This window comes from Myiozetetes cayanensis, unplaced genomic scaffold (assembly GCF_022539395.1).
Source record: "Myiozetetes cayanensis isolate MyiCay16 unplaced genomic scaffold, myiCay2020 scf1, whole genome shotgun sequence".
Taxonomy (NCBI): Eukaryota; Metazoa; Chordata; class Aves; order Passeriformes; family Tyrannidae; genus Myiozetetes; species Myiozetetes cayanensis.
In genome coordinates, this window is record NW_026086604.1 from 42,606,961 (window position 1) to 42,627,881 (window position 20,921).

Here is a 20,921-nt window from a genome sequence, read left to right on the forward strand (position 1 = left end):
AACTCAAAGCCAGGTGTAAAATAGTCTTATAGTATCTCTTTTAACTTCGACCAAGTAGTTACTTGCCATAAAGTCAAAGACTGTGTCACTATGAATATGGTATGTTACCTGTTTTTAGGGGGACTTAAAACTTGAGGGGTGTTGTTCGAGTATGTCACTACTGAATTTCACTGTAGACATATATTCATTCATTATTTCCTCCTGAGATTGAAAATAATTTTATCTATTCAATTTATTCAATAAGAATAACTTGGTTAACTTGATAAGATTTGAAACTCTACTTCATAGAGTTATGTCCCATCTTGATGTAATATTTTTACATGAGTGTATGTTTTTACAGTACAGACAGTTGCTCTGCATTTGGATAATCTGAAAAGTTTTTTTAACTTCCTAATGAATTTTTTGCAACCTCCTAGTCTTAGTCTTTGCTTTCTGCAGAAGACCTTTGCTGTCGTATCTTCACCCCATGAGGAAAGAAGTAAAATTTCAGAGTGCATGTTTACTAGAGCTCCATTGGAAGCTGATAATGTAATTTCATTTAAGCAAAAGTTGGAAAACACTACTCATCCTAAAATATATGGCAGTGCTACTGTATCAGAAAGATTGTTCCTGCAATAGGAAATTATCTTTTGCATTTGTAAAGCAGTACTGACTCAATGCTTCTGCATAATTTTGGGGGTACTGTCAACTGCAGGCGTTTCTGTGTAACTCTTGCTGCTCTCTGGCTAATTACAAGCAGAGCCATAAAGAGACTATTGTATTAAACTTTTTATCAGGTACAGTGTGTTGAATACACTTCTGTGTGCCAGTGGCTGATTAGATGATCTTGAGCTAGTAGCTGTTGGAACGTGTTCTTTTGAGGTTTACAATTTGTTGAAAAAACTGCAGCGACAGTACTGAATTTCTCTTGCAGGAAATGGCAGCAGTATCAGCTTTTCTTCAGCCTGGGGCTCCTAGACCATATCCTGCCCACTATATGGAAACAGCAATTCAGACCTATCGAGATATCTGCAAGTATGTTGGTTACTTTTGTAGTCCGTGATCCCATGAAAGTTGAAAGACCTGGGGGCTTAACTTTCTTCCCCTATACAGTCATAGTGCCAGATGACATCGCAGAATGATGGTAACTTTTTAAAGTGTATGGTACGTTAGGTAATGTAGGATGGCATGAAATCAGATCTGTGCTGTTCTCGACAGAGGGGTTTATTAAACCTGTGTATTGAATTCAAATGGTAGATTTTGTTAGTGGTGTGGCTGCAGGGAAGGTTTCTGTGGAAAAAACAACTGAAGCTGCCCCTGTGTCAGAGTCACTTTTCCCTCAGCTCCAAAAGAGACCTGCTGCTGCCCAAAGCTGAGCCTGTTGGCAATGCTGGTGTTGCCTCTGAGATAATATAGTTAGGAAAGGGTAAAAATAGCTGTGCAGCAGCTGTGAGAAAGGAGAGAGAAAATGAGAGAAACAGCCATGCAGACATCAAGGGGTCTTGAGAGGAAGGTGGTGCTTCCCTGCAGTCTGGGGTGAAGACCATGATGAAGTGGATTTTCCACCTGCAGCCTATGAAAGTCCCAGTGCCAGAGCAGGTGTATGTACCCTGAAGGTGGCTGTGGTCTGTGTAGAGCCTATGCCACTCCTGGCAGGAACTGCTGGGAAACCACAGTGGAACAGTCAGTTCCTGAAGGACTGTACATTGTGGAAAGGATTCATGCTGGAACAATTCTTGAACTGTGTCTGTGGGAGGGACCCTGCACTGTAGCAGGGGAAGAAGATGTGCAGGAAGAAGCAGCAGGGGAGAAATGTTATGAAGTGACCATAACTTCTTTCCACCATCGCTCTGCCCTGCCTTGGGGAGGAGGAGGTGGAAGAGCTGGGAGTGAAATTGAGCCTGGGAAAGAAGGAGTTGTCAGGAGAAGAGTGTTTTAGTTCTCTTTTTATTTATCATATCCTATTCTGTTACTGACAATAAATTAATTTAATCTTCCCCCAAACTAAGTCTGGTTTGCCTATGACAGAGGCAGAGAGATATTAATACATGTATGTTTTTACTTTAGGAACATGGGTCTGGCTGAACGCTGTGTACTGCTTAGTGCTGAAATCTTAAAAAGTCAAAGCAAATACTCAGAGGCAGCTGCTCTTCTGATTCGTTTAACCAGCGAGGTAAAACCTGGTAGCTTTCTCCACTCTTGCCCTCTCCCTATTTGTTTTCTTACCTAAGCACTTCTAGGTTACGTTCTGATTCTTGTCCTACAATATTTTCTAGACAAAGGTAGCAAATGAGCAGGTATAGAGCATGAAGTGAAGAAAACTGTTTACACTGTAAGTGAAGGAACTAGTACAGTTATTCTTTTTCTTTCTAGTCAAATAACTTGTTTGACTTTTTTAACCATGCTAAATGTGTTATCTTTGGCTTTATAACTAATTTTCTTTGGCATCTGCTTAGCTCTTGGATAGTGTACTTCCAGTTTAAGAACTCTTGTGTTAAAACTATTAGCATGACTTGCCAGAGCCATGCTGGATACTCTTTTGTATATAATCAAAAATTCTTTTTAGTTTAGGTAAGGCATAGCTCAGCTGTTTTGAACCGTTGGAATCTTATTGCATAAGTGGAAACTGTGATATTAATTGGTGGAAATTAAGCATGGAATCAGCTTCTAACCTAGAAAATGTCTTACTTGAAAAAGAGCAAAACAAAGTGTAATACCAGTATTAGTACAGCATTTCCTTTGTAGAGAGGAAAGTATAACTGGCAGTTAGTTTTGACTTTGTGGCTAGCTGTGCCAAATGTGATGCCTCTGAGACTTTTCTGGGATAGATTAAGCATGGAATAAATGTTCTGTAGCTTCATTCTTGTCCTTTGAACTTAAGTTTGCTACCAACATTTATAAGAGCAGAATATTTAAGCAAAGAATTTTAATACTATTGGCTCTGCACAGTCATTTTACAACTTAAAAGTACACGTAGTATGCCTGTGGTGGCTTTTGGTAGTTGCAAGGAATATCTTCACAGGATACTATATAGGTGTCCCAGAGTATCTTTGTAGTCCAGACACATACTTGGGCATCACTGATAACATGGAGTTCAGCTGTGGTAAAATCGAGTAATCTGTTCTGAGGAGTTAAAATAATATAGCTGTGTCTTGACAGGAGAAGAGAATGGGGTAATAATAAGAAATTGTACTCTATTAAGAAGTTGTCTGGGTTCTTGTGATACAATTTCACCAAATTCCATTGCTCCCTTTCTTTTTCCTTCATCCTGTTAGAGGTCATACTTCTTATTTCTAGCCTTAATATCTGCAGGGAGAGGAAAAAATAGCAGAGTGCTTCAGAGGTAATGGTAGGTGTTAGAAACTGTAACTGAAAAAGCAGAAAATAGTTCTTTTGTCACTCATACTGAAACAGGCTTGTATATAAATCTCTCCACTAGAAAAAAATAGGAACATGATGGTGTTGAACATTAGACATATATCAGTGAAAAATGCTTCTAGTCTTATTTTTTTTTATGCTCATGTATGCATGTTTTTATACGAAAGAATCTTCAACCTCACAGTACTATTGCATTTACTGTCCCCCTTGGCATTAAAACAAGACCGCTGTTATTTTTGCTTGTATTCAACTCTGAGGTCTAATTCTTCGTTTTCCTTTTAAATAGGATTCAGATCTTCGCAGTGCACTCCTGTTGGAGCAGGCAGCCCATTGTTTTATAAACATGAAAAGTCCAATGGTTAGAAAGTTTGCATTTCATATGATACTGGCTGGCCACAGGTTTAGTAAAGCAGGCCAGGTAAGTATTATCTTTCCACATGGACAATATACCCAGTATTTGATACTTGAAAAACATGTTGAATATGTCATTAGTCTGGAAAAAGATGCTTGACTTCTTTTGTGACAGCAGTATTTAGCTCTTTGATTGTCTGAAAATGATTTCTGCATTGATCAGCCTAGCCTTTTACTTCTGTATTTGAAGTAATGCTGAAGATCATGGACTTGAAACTTAAGTGATGTGCCATTTCTGGGTCTCATTTTGTACACAGTAAAATACAAGACTTTTTATTTGAGCAAAAAAGTATTTTTACTCTTGAGAGAAGAGTGAATTGCAGGAGCTAAGTATTTGTTAAACTCTATTTATTAGAATAATAGCAAAATTTAGATACCTGTTTTTCCTGGTGCCTTAAACATACGTGCGTTTTATTGGAGAGGCAGATATGTGAGCATATACAAGACAAACTAAATTGTCTCTCTATGACTGCCTAGGCTTTAGCAGTAATTAAACCAGTACATATCAGATTGTTTTTCCTTCCATTCGCTTTCCTTTGCAGGCAGCTCTAACTGCGGTAAATAAACTCAGTTTGTTGGACAGAACATGTGTACTTTGTTTCTGCCTCAGTTGTGGGATACACTCTCTAAAGATAGCTTGTGCTTGATTCCTGCTGAGGTTGTTATTGCAGAAAAATACAGGAGAACACAGGCATCAAAGTTCTGTTTGAAACAAAGCCCTGTGGCCTTGGGTCTTTTTCCTCCCACCCTACCCAATCTTGGTTTCATTGTCCTGGTAAGGACCAAAGAAAGTATTGTTGTATACTTGGCTTCTGTGATGTGAAGAATAGTAGCAATTCTTCCCTTTCTTGATTTTCTTCATGTAGTATTTTCCCTGTCTTGTTATGACAGTACAATACTGACAGCTGTTGATCAGAGTTTTTTGCCTGGAAAAGTGTGTGCATTTTGTAAGTTTTGACTTCATGTAACAACTCTCTTGTTGTTTGTGTGTAAATGCTTGTAAGAACTCTGGTTTCCAAGAAATGCTTTCTCAGTGTTACAGAAAATGTAGGTTTTTTTTTTCTTCTTTTTCATATCCTTAGAGGCTCCAAAATACAAAATACTGCTGAAGAGAAGTCAGCCAGGGTGTTTAACTGCGTACTAAGTGTCATTAGTATGTGCTGATGTTAAGGATGTACTGTTTGAACTCTGCTGTCATTGCCATACCAATATGAACATACATGAGATTTTTTTTCCCATTACTGCTGTAAATAAGGGAATACTGTTCCCATTTTTCAGAAGCTGAGACTTAGCTATACAGTGAATGTCTGTGCAGCTGTTCAATACCTAGATGTGGGATTGAGTGCTCAGGTCCTGATGTATGTACAGGAAACAAACTGTGTATGGAGCTGATTGGGAGTGGAACATCTATCTCCCAATGGCTCATGTGATGAGTAACTTTTCTTGTATGTTCTTGTATGGGCTGTGTTTTGTTGGTTTACTTGGCATGGATTTTGTCCCAGATATGTCTGCTGAGCCACAGTTAACTTAAAGTGTCACACTAAAAATTCAGTTACAGAGTGGAATGAAAAGTGTTAAATCTAGCTTATGTCCTGAGGCTTGATAGTAGAGCTCTGTCAGCTTTAGCAGTGAGTACTAGAGCAACACAGCACTGTTTTTAAAAGGAATCTTCTCTTACTTGCTTTTTTAACTTGTTGCCTGTTAGCCTAGTCTTTTAAGAAATGAACTTAATCTGGAGGCTAGGCTCTGTACTGTAGGAAGGAACACTTCTGTGCTTAGATTAGCATTGATCAGGTGCTACAAGGCCTAGTTCTGCAAACATTACACTTAGCAGGGCAGGGGGTAAAAACTACAGTAACTTTTCTGACTTACTGTTCAATCTTCATAATGTTATAATTACAATCAGTGGATAATGGGATTATTTGAGAAATTAATTTTTTTTTTTTCTTACAGAAAAAACACGCCTTACGTTGCTACTGTCAAGCCATGCAGGTTTACAAGGGTAAAGGCTGGTCTCTTGCAGAAGACCATATCAACTTCACTATTGGCCGTCAGTCCTTTACGCTTCGCCAGCTGGACAATGCTGTCTCTGCCTTCAGGCATATTTTGATCAATGACAGTAAACAACCTCCGGCTCAGCAAGGAGCTTTTTTAAGAGAATATCTTTATGTTTATAAGGTAAATGACTTCATTGTCTTTGTTCCTTGAATAATCAGTACTTTTATGAACACTGTTTTTCTACTAAGTTATTAAATGATTTTCTGTCTCACCTGCTTTGCCCTAGGGTTGGTTTTTATTTAGTTGATGTGTTCATTTTTTACTTCAGACCTCAAAAAACTCATGTACGCTGCATCTCGTGTAGCAAGCGTACTTTCACTGGTTGGTGTTGGCGTCTGTTATTATTACCACAGTCTATGTTGTAATGTATGTATTTTTATTACAATAAAATGAAGTCTTCTGTTTAGGTGAATTTAGCTGAATTCCAGTTTATGATAGTTCAGTAGCTTTTTAGAGGAAACGAATCTGTTTTGATCAATCTATAACTTTTGAGGCTTTTGATAGTAAATATGTAATAAAGACTAGGTAACTCTGTCACCCTCCATGTTGCAGTGAATTTTATTCTTTAATACGTGTATTTATAGATGGAGTGACTCATCGAGTTGGCTGTAAGTTCATGAGTGATTCTGGATTGCAATATACCCTATAGATTATGGGGTGTTCACTGCTGTTATCACCATGCAACTTGCAGCCCTGTAGATACTTACTGTATTTTAAAGCTTATAAACAGCGCTTCCATGGTGTTTGCTGCGTTATGGTAGACCTTACACAAGAGTGGTGTTTGAGTCTCTAGCTCAGCTGTGGTGAGAATCTTGTTTAGTAGTGTGGGATAGTGAGTGCAGTTTATCAAATTCCCCCAACAGCAATTAAATGTGTGATGGATTAAAATAATTATTCTCCTTTTTCCATAAAGATTTCACAAACTGGAAATTCTCATTGAAGAAAAAAAATTCTCCTTCAGATCTGTCAAAATAGTTAATTGAAATGATACCATTTTTAAAGTGCTCCCTGTTCAAACATTGAGTGCTTTTAACTTGTCTTCCTTATCATTCAACCATTGCTAATGTACCAGCATGGACATCCAAGTATTTGCATAATGTCATGACGCTGTTTTTTTCTTCTTTGCTCCAGAATGCAACCCAGCTATCGCCCGATGGTCCCTTGCCACAGCTTCCTTTACCATATATTAACAGCTCAGCAACCCGTGTTTTCTTTGGGCACGATCGAAGACCAGCAGAAGGTTAGAAAATCTTATCTGAACAGATTGAAGTCCCTTATTTAGGGAATCAAAACATATGCAACACTTGGTGTCATTTAAAAAAAATCTGTCATTATGTAAAACTAACGTGATAGGGTAACTTCTTAAAAAATATTTCAAAAGAAAAACTTATACTTACTAGATGTTTCCAGACTTTCCATGTAAGTACTAAATCTGTGCATGCGGCTGTGCTGACTGCCACTGTTTTTTATACCTAGAAAGCTTCAGTGCAAGTCTGTAATGAACTTCATGAAAGGGATTATTAATGCTTTAGCAAATGTTAGGTGCTAGTGGCAGTGCTGGAAATTAGCTTTACAGTTAACTTCCTCTTGGATTAAATGTTTGAAACACTGTGGTTCCTGAATGTAAAGAAATTATTACATATACCATGGCTGTGCTGTGGGGCTGTAGTTCATCCTAAAGTAAAATAATCTGTAACCTGAGTATACCATGTAGCATGCTATAATCTGGGAAGTCCACAGTTTCCAAATACAGCTATACTTGAATTATTCTCAGTGTTGTCTTCCATGTGTGTATTTCAAGTTGTCTTGCAATTCAGTAGCTTAAATCAATCATAACATGAAAATGGTAGTGACCTAGAACTTAGAATATTTTAAAAATACTTACCAAACTGCCAGAGGAGCCCTGTGATGCAGCTTTTCTTGTCTTCCAAAACTGCCTTATTCCTACCAGGTGAAAAGCAGGCAGCTACGCACGTAAGTCTGGATCAGGAGTATGACTCAGAATCATCACAGCAGTGGAAGGAACTTGAGGAGCAGGTTGTGTCTGTGATAAATAAAGGAACAATACCTTCAAACTTTCAGCCAACACAGTTCTGCTTAAATCGCTACTCAGATAACTCCAAATTTCCGCTTGCTGTGATAGAAGGTAAAGTCAAGATTTTTTATACTTCAATAACAAAGACATAAAGTGAGTTAGGTAAATTTGTATAGTATTTCCTGTCTTACTGTAGATTTGAACCAATGTTCTTGTGCAGGTTGTTTGCACATGAGTGCTTTGAGATAAGTGAACCTTCAGATTGTGATGGGGAAAGCCTCTTGTCATTATTTTCTTGCACTTTTTTAACAGAACCGATAACTGTAGAAGTGTCCTTCCGAAACCCTCTCAAAGTTCCACTTCTTTTGACTGACCTCTCATTGCTGTGGAAGTTTCAACCTAAAGACTTCAATGCAAAGCATGATGGAGAAACAAAAGAGCAAGTAAGGAAAGCTTCATTCTCTTTCAACCCAAACCAAATATCTACAGTTATGGAGTACATACTAAGTATTCAAAATTCTGTAGTATGAAAACACTTAAGCATAAGCATTAAACATTAAGGTTTAAGTGTAAATTAAAAAAGGGCAAAAAAAAAAGTAGCTACTGAAATTTTTTTTAAGTAAAACACAAGCAACCAAGTTAACCAATGTACTGTAATGTGTATTGTAAAGCTGAATGCAAAACAAAATACTTACAAGATTTCATTGCATGTGTACTACATCTGTTTTGAGTCACAATTGCTTTGACCAGCAAAAATGACTTACAGTGTCAGTAGGTAGATAATCAAATACCTTTTTCTTATTTGAACTACTGTACACAGTGAAATGTGTGTTCTGAAAAACTGTGCTCATATGACATTGGAACATCTTGGTATCTCAATTAGAAGAACAACGAAATTGTATTAAAAATAAATGTTTTGAACACTTCAGATTGATAATTTTACTACTGTTTAACTTCATGTTTCAACTAATGCTGCCAAAACCCCTGAAGGACTGTTTTCACATCCATGTCTTAATGGTTTTAATATGGTTTAATACTGAATATTACAGTAAATTCCTAAGTATTGTTTTCCTGGCCAAAGGCATTTGGAACATAGTGGTCTCTAAAGGTGCTGTAAGTACTTGCCAGAGTTATAAACATGGTTTCACATAACTTAAGTCTCAAGGCTTACCATACCCTTTCCTTTCTGTTCTGATCTGAACTGGTACTTTAATGATATGATAAATGCTTCTGTGAATATCAGTGAAATTGACTGGGAATGGTTCCAATTTGTAGTGCTAAATCCTAATTTTCTCCTAAATAAACACTTAGTGAGCTCTCAAGCAGCTTTTTAAATTCAGAAATCCTGAGAAGTTGGGCATGCAGCACCTGCTTGTCCTAACTGTCTGCAGTTTGAAATTTCTGTGCCTTTTTTTTTTCCCCTTGAACACTTTAGGAAGGGTGTTAGAGGTGTTATTTGTGGCACTTTTTCTGCTTAGGAGTAATACTGTCTAAAAAGCTGTTTCTTCTTTTCAGGGAATGTGTGATGAAGATATGGTAGGAACTGAAGCAATAGCAGAATTTTTAATTAACAGTGAGGAGACAAAAGTGGTAAGTACTGTACTCTGTTTTAAAAATGGTCTTTTCAGTGTTGAACTCTAGAGTGGAATTCAGACTTGTTATGGTATGAGCTTAAAGCTAAATTTTCAGGAGTCATGACTGATTCAGAAGTTCCATTACTTCATCAGTGTGTATAAATATCTGAAGGAGGATGTGACAGGACCAGAGGCAGTGGGCACAAGAGGCACCACCTGAACGTCAGAAAACACTTATTTTTTAATTGCGATGGTGCATGGGCGCTTGGCACAGGCTGCCCAGAGAGACTGTAGAGTCACCATCTTTGGAGATGTTAAAAGCCATTTGGATGAGGTCCTGGACAGCTGATTCTAGTTGCCCTGCTTGAGTAAGCAAGTTGGACAAAATGACCTCTGGAGCTCTATTCCACTTCAATCATTTTATGACTGCCTCTGTTAACCACAATAAAAAGTTAACTTTTAGGATTTTTTCTTAATGTAATGAGCATTTCTCAGCTGTGACCTGGTTTGATAAATGCTGTGTATGTGAAATTTTGAATCCAGTAAGTGATCTGTAGTTACTGTTGCAGTTAGATCTGAAACGCCTATAGGGTAAATGTAACTGTGAGTGTGTTTAGCAATTGGACATTTAAATGTAATAAAACTTCTTTCTAGTAGCAACAACAACAAAAATTTAACATATCTCCACAGGCAAGACTAAAGCTCTTTCCCCATCAAACAGGGGAGCTACATATTCTGGGAGTCGTTTATAATCTTGGCACTGTTCAAGGTGCTGTGACATTAGATGGAATAGATCCTTCTATTGGATTACAGTCAGGTAAGTGTATGACTACCTTAAGTTGTGTGTCTCTGGAAGGGGGAGATGTGGCTTCTACAGTAGAACTAAATTCTGGTGTTTGACTACCATGATGCAAAGCCTTCCATCAGGTAGGGATGTAGAAACAAGGGAAACAAATGAAATGGGAAAAGGGGTGAATTGGTACCCTTGGGAATCCTATGAGGAGAGATGGTAGAACCATACTCTTTCTCTTTTTAAATATGTAGAAATTCTGAAACCAGTAAAAAATCTAAATTTAGATATTCTATCTATGCCATGTTGAATCTGTAACAACTTTCATTGACACTCTTGCCCATTCAGTTTTCTTCTGTATCTTTTTGCTTTGTTAATTTTCAACATTTTCTAAATTTTGCACTGAAGTTCTTTTCATACATTCCCAAATTTAAGTTTGGCTGATACAATTTTATTTTTAGCATCTTGACTTCTCTTTCCTTTATATTAACATAAATTACTCATTAATTGCATGTTACTTGATCTGTTTTATTGAGTCATTCATCTGAAACTGTCTCTTGTAGGGAAAACTTAGTTGTTAGATGAAATGGGGATTAAGAATTGTTTGAAAGTGTCTGAAAGAAATAATGAAGCTTGTTTATCTGCAGACTGTAAACCTTTTGAGTAAAAAAACATTTGGAGAGGTGGCTGTCTGAAGGAAATAATCCTTTAGGTAACTTTTCCAGCTTGGTAGAAATTGGGAAAGGAATTAAGTGCGTCACTTTCATGCCCTATGTCTGCTGCTCCCTGCCCTAGTTGTAGTCTATTGAAGGGCAGAATTAGTCCACAACAGTGGACGACTGGCTGTTTGAATTTGCAGTAGCCACGTCTGCTGCATGTCAGTAAACTTCAAGTAGTTGTCAGTGATGCTGCTTAAACAATGAACACTGCATGTGGCAAATAACAGAAAAATCAAAATTACTTTTGAGCTTGGGTGAGGAGTTTTGGGTCACTTCTCAGGAAAAAAGTTAAGAATTATAAAAAAAATAAAAAATTGAATGTTTTAAATTTTTTTTCAGGAAAGTTTGTTTCCAACGGGTTATCTGTACGAGGACGGCAAGATTTAGAAATCCAAGGGCCTCGACTTAATAACACAAAAGAGGAAAAAACGTCAATTAAATATGGACCTGATAGACGTTTAGATCCCATTATCACAGAGGAAATGCCTTTGTTGGAGGTATGTAGCTACTTTCTATTGGCAGTTTTGAGAAAACAGCGGAATGCAGAGTTTATAAATGTAATTCTAACTGTGTAGTCTTGTACTTTGTTAATGCCTAAGTCTTTCCAGGTAATTTCTGATCTGTCAGTGACAAACTTGTGTGGGCTTTTCCCAAGTGAAACTTGAAGCCTCAAAATGAATATCCTTCTGAAATTGCTATATTCTGTTTAGAATTTTAATTGGCAACAGCTTTTGTAGGCAGATTGCAAGGTGAGGGGGGGTGAATGGGCAAAGAAGCTTTTTTCTGTTCACTTGCCACTCATCTAGAATATTTTTGCAGTTGGTTAATTAAAACACAGTGCTTTTCCTTACTGGGGTTATTTTATTAAAATGTTCTGACTAACTGGTTAATGACAATGCTTTATGGAGTGGGATAGTTCAGCTAGCTACAGTGATCATCTAGTCCAGCTGCCTGACCAAGTTACACTATGTTAAGGGCATTGCCCAAACTGACAGGCCTGGGGCTTCAAACACCTCTCTCAGAAACCTGTTCCAGTGTTTGACCACCCTCTTAGTAAAGAAATGCATCTAAACTCCTGTTTGAACATCCCCTGGTGCAACTTGGAGCCATTCCCATGTGTCCTGTCGCTGGATTTCAAGGAGAAGAGATCTGTGCCTCACTCTCCTCCTCCCCTCCTCAGGAAGCTCTAGGCAGTAGTATAATTTGAATGTGTTTGGTAGTTGTTTCCAGGACCATTCCTAACTTGGCTCATTGTTCAGGCTTTTATTTTCTCCTTTTCTCTCCCATACAGGTGTTCTTTATAAATTTTCCTACCGGGCTTCTCTGTGGAGAAATCAGAAAAGCATATGTAGAATTTGTGAACGTAAGCAAGTGTCCTCTTACTGCACTGAAGGTTGTGTCCAAGCATCCAGAATTTTTCACTTTTGGTGGAAATACTGCTGCTCTAACACCACTAAGTCCTTCAGCTTCTGAGAACTGTAGTGCTTACAAGACTGTTGTGACAGATCCTACCTCCGTGCGAACAGCACTGCTGTCTTCAGCTTCTTCTGCGGACTTTGGGGTTGGCACAGGAGGTTCACCTGAAGTAATACAGGTTCCACTTCCTGATGCTGTTCTTCTTCCCGGGGCTTCAGTGCAGCTGCCAATGTGGTTACGGGGACCAGATGAAGAAGGTGTTCACGAAATTAATTTCTTGTTTTACTATGAAAGTATTAAAAGACACTCAAAAATGTGGTAAGTTTTGTGGTTTTTTTTTTTTTTTTTTGAATCTACCTTTTCTGTCATACTTATTAGACACATTATAAACATTGTAACTAGAGAAGTAAATCTTCCTGAATTCTCACCATTGTTGTGGTGGTGTAAAAATGACCTGTTATCTGCTTTTCTGCAATGTTTTTTCTACTATATGATCTAATTTCCATGCGAAATTATATAGCCTGCACTGCTTCCATTGAAGTAGTAATTATTAAAATATAATAGAAGGAGGATTAATGGAATTCTGTTAATACAAACCTTGTTTGTATTGAGTTTCTCTGAAAGCACAATCTTTCTGAGGCATAGGGTGAAAAATTAATTTGTTTCTGCATGTTTTAAAAGAAAATCTAGTCTGCTTTGAATAAAGGATTTTGTTTTTAGTTAAAATGTGATTAGTAATGGTATTGTGATGAAAGTTATCCTCTTTGGAAGGGTTAAATACCAAGTTTGACATGTATAATCTTCATCTTGAGAGAGTGGACAGTGAAGTTTGACACCACAAGCTAACAAATAGTGCTTTTTTTGAACTGCACTTGAAAAGGGAGCAAGTTGAGTTTTTATGTCCCACCTGTGTCTTAGGCTAAGAAGGTAACTCTTTTGAGAAACATGTTCCTCAAAGGCCTTGAAAAAGTAGTGCAGGCTGTGAGGAGTGAACCTGGTGGTGTGGTTTAACTCCAGGCACAACTAAGTCTCACACTGTTGCTCTTTCACTTCACCCCTCAGTGGGATGGGGGAGAGATTTGGAGTTGTAAAAATGAGAACACTTGTAGTTGCAATAAAGACAGTTCAATAAGTAAAGGAAAAGCTGTGCATGCAGGCAAAATGAAACAATTAATTCACTACTTCCCATGGGCAGGCAGGTTTCCAGGAAAGCAGAGCTTCATCATGTGTAATGATTACTTGGGAAGACATATGCCATTAGGCCAAATGTGTCCCTGCTTCCTCCTTTCCCCTAGTTTTATTGTTGATGCCATATGGTATGAAATATCCCTTTGGTTAGTTGGGGTCAACTGTCCCAGCTTTGGCCCCTCTGACCTTTTCGTGCATTCCTGGCCTCCTCGCTGGTGGGGTGAGGAGCAGCAAAGGCCCTGACACTGTGTAAGCCTGCTCAGCAATAACAACAACATCCTTGTGTTATCAATGCTGTTTCCAGCACAATCCAAAATATGGCCTGCTACTGTGAAGAAAATTAACTCTGCCCAGCCCAAACCAGCACACCTGGTACCTGTACTGCCCATGTTCGGGACGATGGTGGGGAACAGGGCTGTTTCGGATGAGCTCTAGTAACATGGACTGGATGTCTTCTTGTGGCTGAAGCTTGTTTTTCAAGCTAGTTCTGAGAGAAACAATGTTCATGGGCTGTGAGACTGGTCTGTAGTGTAAATCAAAGCAGAGTAAATTGAAGATGGTTAGGACAGTCGATCAGTAGAATATTCTTGAAACTGAAGTAATACAAATGCACCCTTTGTTGGGATTTTTCTGTAGCTTCTGAAATACCAAAGTTAAGTGTTCATTTGGCTTTTAGGAATTCCTGTAGGAATAGAGAATTCCCCATACAATGTAGAACTAATTTCTCCTCCTAGTATTCAGAAATGGAAGCGTTTGAGAGATTGGAAGATGATTGTTTGGGGAATGTACATGTTCCCTACTACACTGAAGTTTTGAGGGAATCTTAAACAAAGTGCTCTGGTTTAAGAGTGTTCTTTATAGACTGAGCAGAGCTTTTAGAAGTTCAAAAATTACTTAATTTGCGCCACCTGAAAACTATATAGGCATCTGTATATCTGAATATTAACTGCAAAACTGTTAAGTTTATTTTGTAGATTGTGACATGTGAAGTAGAGTTTAGGAAGTTGCTGATTTTTTATTTTTTGGTTTGTTTGTTTTCCCTCTCCCCAAACAAGTGTCACATGATGATTCAACATATTTAGTAGGTAGTGCATATCAGCTTTTTCTATCCCTCTAAAATGCTTCCACATGGAAGTTACAGTAACCTAGAAGCTTCTACATGGGAAAAGCTCATGTGTTTTGATGATGTCCAAGGATGGAACTTTACTCTTCTCTAGAAAAATGGGAAGATAACTTTTACAAAGAGCATGCTGTCCTGAAGCTTGAGCATGCCTGGTAAAAGGCTGGAGTAGTGATGGTTTGGTTCTAGAAGATTCTCTCTGTTCAGGAGAACTTGATGCAGTGGTATTCTAAGTGCTTTTTAGGAAATGCTTATGCAAGAGATGTGACTACCTAGTGAGCCTTCTATGGCTTATTTACTTAAAAACTATGTTCCAAATCACATGGTGGCATTAAATAGTTTAATGATATCCCTGTGCCGGTATATGTCTGTTTGTTTTCACTGTGCCAGTTGTCTTACATCTGGAATATTTCTGGTATATTTTCATGGTAACAGGTAAGCCTTTTTTTCCAGTGTTTCAAACTGGAGAATGTTTGAACAGCACCTACCCATGCAGCATGTTTTTAAAAAATAATATAGTTTTGATATGGAGCTAAAAAGAAAAGTGTCTTTGGTGGTTGAAATTAATAAATTGTCTAATGGCATTAATATTAACAAACATAAATGCTAAATTTCTTGATGTGTTGTTTTGGGCAGCAGTCCTGGTTATTTAGAATGTTGTCTTTTGTTTTTTTATTTTCTCTTTCCTTCCCTCCCCCTTCCCCCTCTTTTCCTAGTCATAGAGTATTAAGACACACTGCAGTTATTTGTACCAGCCGGTCTCTGCACATTCGAGCTACTGTCTGCAGAAGTAATGCACTTGGAGATGAAGAAGGCAGAGGGGACAACATGCTGGTGTTTGTCGATGTAGAAAATATCAACACTGTAAGTTATTTTTAATAATAATAATAATAACAATAACAACAGCTGTTGTAAAGCTCAGCAGATGTGTCACACTGGAACCAAGACTCAAGTAAAAAGTTTGGGTTTTTTTACAGTAACTTTGAAAACACTAAATAAACTTGCATATTTCATAATTTCAATTACTGTTGAAAAGAGTATTAATATTATTACATCTCAGCTCTCTGGAAATCTGCTATCCTAATCAAATTTCAGGACTATAGTTTGAAGTCTTTTTTTAGAAGGATTTATTCCAAAGTGATGAATATTCTTGATGATTGCATCCTCCAAACTAGTTCTGAATGAGACAATGCCCCCTTCCACCTTTCACTGAAAATGCTGGTAAATTTAGTGGTAATGTCAAAGTAAAAATTTAAGCTCCAACTTGAAGGAAGTTTGTGTTTACATTTGTAACCAAATTTTAAAGACTTTTTGCTAATATAATCCAAATACAGATCTGTCTGTTGTGATCTGTTGACTTAGTAAAGCAGATGAAAATATTTCATATTTCCTACCACACTAATTTAAATTTACTCATATTTTTGGTAAAGCTGCTCCTCTTTTTCTAATCACAAAACAAGGTAATTGAATCCCCTGTTCACAGAGTTCCTAGACACCTAATTGATAGCGGATTCACTGAGCTGATTTGTCATTTTCTTTTAAAGGTGTGAACACTCTGGGTTTTTTTCAGTTACTAAAGTGAATATTGTCCACTCCTCATTTAAGGAGGAAGGAATGTTTTTAGGAAGTACTTACCACATTAACAGTGTGAGGCTTACTTTTTCACTACCACCCCACTCTTTACAAGAAAGGAAACCAACTCTGAAAGCTACTTTTCATTGTATACATATGTAAAAACAAAATTACTCTTGAATTTGTAGGATTTATGATGTAAAGATTACCTAAAATAATCTTAGGAACTAAGTGCCTTGCGGATAGTGTTCTGCATTGGAGTTGAACAGGCCTAGTTTTTGTTAAATTTGTCTTAAACTAAAGCACTAGCTTGTGGTTATTTTTCTGGGGGATCTTTATTCCCTCTTTGTGTGTCTTTATTTACTGGAATCAGAAGTTGCTTTGAGCTGGGACTGTTGTTATACATTACAGTGGGTCTTTCAAATCTCTCTTCATTTCTTAGTACTGTGTTATGGATGGTGTAAATAATGAGTTAAGATTCTAAGAATGCCACCTTGCACCTCACAGTTGTGATTGATCTTATCTGACATAGCTTTTATTTCTTCTGTAGAGTGAGACTGGCGTTAAAGAATTTCATATAGTGCAAGTTTCAAGTAATAGCAAGCACTGGAAGCTTCAAAAATCTGTTAACATCTCTGGAGACAAAGGTGTGTATCACCAAAATGATGGCAAATCTAACTTCTGCCTGATAAGAAGAGTTTAAACAATCTTAAGAGGAGCTGAATTTGACTTTCAGAATTAGTTTCCAAAAACTAAAGCCTTTCCTTTGCTAGTGTTTCAAGAAAAGTATATTGACAGTTAACTTTTTCAAAATTCATTAATTTTAAAAATGAGCTTAATTACAGGCAAATTATTCCTGTGATATTGTGCTCTTTGTGGAGGAGGTGGGGTTATCATCCTGGGATGGATGATAACTTGGCTTACAAGAAATATGTTTCAGTGTAATTATGTCAGTGTTGAATTTAACCGATTGACTTATTTGGCAAATGCTCTATTCAATTATTAGTAATATACTAAAATTGCTAGTGCTGTGTCCTGCCTCAGCTAATGCAAGCTGCTAGTTGTTGACAAGGCTGACTGTCCCAGAAAAAAACCACAAAGGTTCTGTTACTGTATCCAAAAAATGTTACCTTTACTTGTATGCTGACATTTTATGTACCGAAAAATTAGTATAGACATATTCTTCTTGTATGAATGTGGAGGGTGAACCAGGCAGATGATAATCTGAATCTTTTGTCTTCTGTTCCTTTGTTCTTCCTCTGCATCTCCTTTATGTATTATGGCTCACCTTCTCCTCTAGAAGTAGATGGGAGGGGTCAGCAGAAGAGGCGTCTTTACTACCATGCCACTGCTGTGCCTGTTGGGTATCATCAGTGTGTTTCCTATTTGTGAATGTTCAAGGCTGACTTTTGTCTGAGGAACTCTGATTATGCTGAGGGTGAAAAAATCTTGCAACCTTTTTCCTTTCAGATACTAAACTTGCTAGCAGAGAGAGAGCGAAGTTGTGTTTTAAAGCAGTCAGATGCAAAAACTCAGAAGGTATGTTCTTTCCTGAATGTAGTAACCTTTTGAAGAAAATACTCTTTGGATGCTGTACTCTGAAGTTATGACTTCTCATGATGCTAAAACAATGCCTTCTCTTTTTATCCCTTAGAAAATTACACATTTGCAGACATTGTCTTTGGAAATGAACAGGTAGGTGATCTTGGTACAGCAAATGCTTTTTCCAAAACCTGAGGAACATAAGACCACTTGCATCAGATCAGAAATCTGCATAGTGGATTTATGTAGCTGGATGCCAAATTGCTTATATTATGCAGAGCAGATATTTTTCCTATATGTATTCAGCTTGTAAAACCCAAAGAAAACCAGTTTGCTGCCATTTAATTTCATAGGCATATAAATTGAAGTTGAAACTGAAAATCTGAGGTAGATGATCCCTCCTTACATTTAAGAAGTTGGAATCTGAGCTGCATGAACTTTTAGCTTTCCTAGAGAATATTTTATTATAACAGGGGGATGGGACCCTCTCTCCTGGGCAGTTACTCCAAAAGCAGATTTTCTCCCTGGGTATTGGTATTCTGCTAATGCAGTAGTTAGCAGCTCTGCAACAGCATATTCTGGAAGAGGTGACGGCACAGTGCTTCTGTTTGTACCACTCATACATGGGGGTAGGTTATGCAATCTGTTATCTGTGCTATTGCTAGCAAAACACATGTTTCTAACTTAGATAAATAATTCTGTCTAACCTGAGGAAAATATTAGTAAGCAAAAATGACTTGCACATGAGTTAGTTGGATGCTTCAACTCTCTGCTACACTTCATATAGATCACAGTGGGCTGCTTTGTGGTAATAATCAAACCCCTTATTTCTGTGTTTGGTATTTGTAGTTTTAAAGCCAGTAAGTTACTGCAGTTTGCCTATGTTGTCTTACACAGCCCTTTAGATAGGGCTGATCTCTAACAGAACAAACATGGAAACCAAGATGTCTGGCATCCAGTAGGTTTGCAAAGGGAAGCAAAGCGAGATGAGATAATGGAACTGAAATACTACAGTGATGAGCTCTGTTAGAGCAACTTGTGTAAGCTTGCTTCCTGTTCTGAACACTTTCTTGTTTTTCTTTTTTTCTCTTGTAGATAATAAGTTCTGCCAGTCCTTGTGCAGACTTTTTTTTCCAAAGTTTATCCTCTGAATTTAAAAGAACACATGTGCAATCTCATCCTCATGCGTCTCAAAGGGCAGCGAAACAATCATTTGATGAGACAGTCAGATTGATACAAAGATGCAGTGAAGTTGATTTGAACATTGTAGTACTGTGGAAGGTATGTATGGTTGTGGCCTTTGTGGTAATTTGGACACGAAACATTCCTGTTAGAAAAAAATCTAATATGACATCCTGAACTTTCAAGCATATGCATATGGAATTTATGGGTGAGGTTTTTTCTGAAAATAGGCAAATGAACTAAAATGGTGCAAGAAGCAAAGACAGTCTTAATATCTGTTACTGTGATAAGTATCCTTAAATGGTTTTACATTGCTCTGGAGGAACCCAGTTATTGTAAATTCTCTTGTAAAAGAGAAAATTATGAAATCTTCAGCCAAGAGGTTTGTTAATGCTTGCTTTTACTCTAAGAGTGGCCCAGTCTGCTTTGAAGGAAAGGATCTCATTTACCAGAATGCAAATGTTAAGTAGTGGAAATTGGCATAAATATGTCATGCTAACCTCTAGGTTTTGAACAGTACAGTTTGTTCTACATAAGTTGGGGGAAGTCAGTAATTCTGTACTGATAATTGATATGATAGTTTCTGATCTGCAAAATTTATTTTTTTTTATTTGTATTATGTTCTGTAGGCATATGTTGTGGAAGACAACAAGCAGCTTATTTTGGAGGGCCAGCATCATGTTGCCCTTAACACAGTTGGGAAGGAGGCTTTTTCATTTCCTCAGAAGCAGGTGAAGTTTTTCTTTACAGTTGCTTCTTTCTCAAAATTGACTTAATGAATTCTCTTATATATAATTGAAGCCTTTGTAGAATCTAACATCAGATATATGTTATTACTGAATAATTCAGACTGACTGACTTCAGGTTTGATTAGTCATCTATATTGAAATAGCTAGGCTTAGTTTAAAGATGAGAAAAGCAATACACAAGTAAGCATAGTGCTGTGCACTTGTTGGAGTAAATTGTTCTGTGATATTTCTAGGTAGAACTAGAAGCTTGTTAATATTAAAGGTAATGATTATTTCATAACAATAGTAAAATGGTGAAGTTTCATAGCCATTTTGATTGATGAAAGAAAACAGTGTCTTTAAGAAACTAGTGGATGTCTTCCTGTACACGAATTGGTAACAGCTATGGAAGCTATAGGTAAGTTTCTGTAAAAACATCTGCTCTAAGTTCAGTTCACGTGGGTGAAGACTAATGTGTAAAATAAAAAAGAAATAAGTCTTAAACAATAATACTTGTTCAGTCTTCTGCAGAGCAGTATCTTGCTGTTCCTTCTTGTTTTGGTGCCATTCCCCATATGTTTTTAGCAATATTGCAAACATAATATATAGTTTTTAGTGAACTCTTACTTAAAAGTTGCAGCAAATAGTACTATATGTTAATTTTGTCAAGAAAACAATACAGGACAAATGTGTCTATAAATATCATGCTGTAGTGCAAGTAGTGAGTTATTCTGAAGCTGCGCACTTGGCTTTGGTTCATAAGCCTTTAAGCATCTGTACGTTAAGATGATTTTTTTCATTTGGTTCTTTGTTCTGTGAAATAAATGGGAATTTGTGCACATGGGCTCAAATTATGCTGGCCAATATGAGTCTAATGGCAACTGCGCCCTCTGGTATTACTTTTCCTGTTTTAAGGTGCATGTGGAAAAGTAGATCACACTGTAGACATCTAAAGTTAGGAGAGAAAATACTGTCCACTTCTGTTTCTGATCTCATTGAGGTCTGGTTCTCACAAATGGGTGGGAAGAGGAAATAGAAACAAATCACATCTGCATCCTAAAATAAACAGATGACTAAACATGCTATGGGTAAAAATTTGCATTACTGGTTGACTGCACTGAAACCTATTTTTCTGCATCAGATTCAGTTTCAAAGTAAAAGAAAGTAATCCTGCCACCACCACCAAGGAGGATACATATGTACCCTCAATTTTTTTTTTTGAGGAATAC

At 37.3% G+C, this 20,921-nt stretch overlaps 1 protein-coding gene across 4 annotated transcripts in view; it reads left to right on the forward strand.

Annotated features, from left to right (window-relative positions):
• The window catches only part of TRAPPC8 (trafficking protein particle complex subunit 8), a 51,291-nt gene that overhangs the window by 19,134 nt on the left and 11,236 nt on the right, over positions 1 to 20,921 (forward strand). For all 4 annotated transcript variants that reach the window (XM_050319677.1, XM_050319683.1, XM_050319690.1 and 1 more), the window contains 17 exons: positions 914 to 1,014; positions 2,047 to 2,152; positions 3,644 to 3,775; positions 5,722 to 5,946; positions 6,958 to 7,066; positions 7,778 to 7,972; positions 8,174 to 8,304; positions 9,377 to 9,451; positions 10,126 to 10,252; positions 11,284 to 11,441; positions 12,236 to 12,678; positions 15,385 to 15,532; positions 16,791 to 16,887; positions 17,711 to 17,779; positions 17,895 to 17,935; positions 18,878 to 19,063; positions 19,594 to 19,695. In XM_050319677.1, coding sequence (XP_050175634.1) covers positions 914 to 1,014; positions 2,047 to 2,152; positions 3,644 to 3,775; positions 5,722 to 5,946; positions 6,958 to 7,066; positions 7,778 to 7,972; positions 8,174 to 8,304; positions 9,377 to 9,451; positions 10,126 to 10,252; positions 11,284 to 11,441; positions 12,236 to 12,678; positions 15,385 to 15,532; positions 16,791 to 16,887; positions 17,711 to 17,779; positions 17,895 to 17,935; positions 18,878 to 19,063; positions 19,594 to 19,695 — 2,445 coding nt within the window. The remainder of the gene's footprint in view (positions 1 to 913; positions 1,015 to 2,046; positions 2,153 to 3,643; positions 3,776 to 5,721; positions 5,947 to 6,957; positions 7,067 to 7,777; positions 7,973 to 8,173; positions 8,305 to 9,376; positions 9,452 to 10,125; positions 10,253 to 11,283; positions 11,442 to 12,235; positions 12,679 to 15,384; positions 15,533 to 16,790; positions 16,888 to 17,710; positions 17,780 to 17,894; positions 17,936 to 18,877; positions 19,064 to 19,593; positions 19,696 to 20,921) is intronic.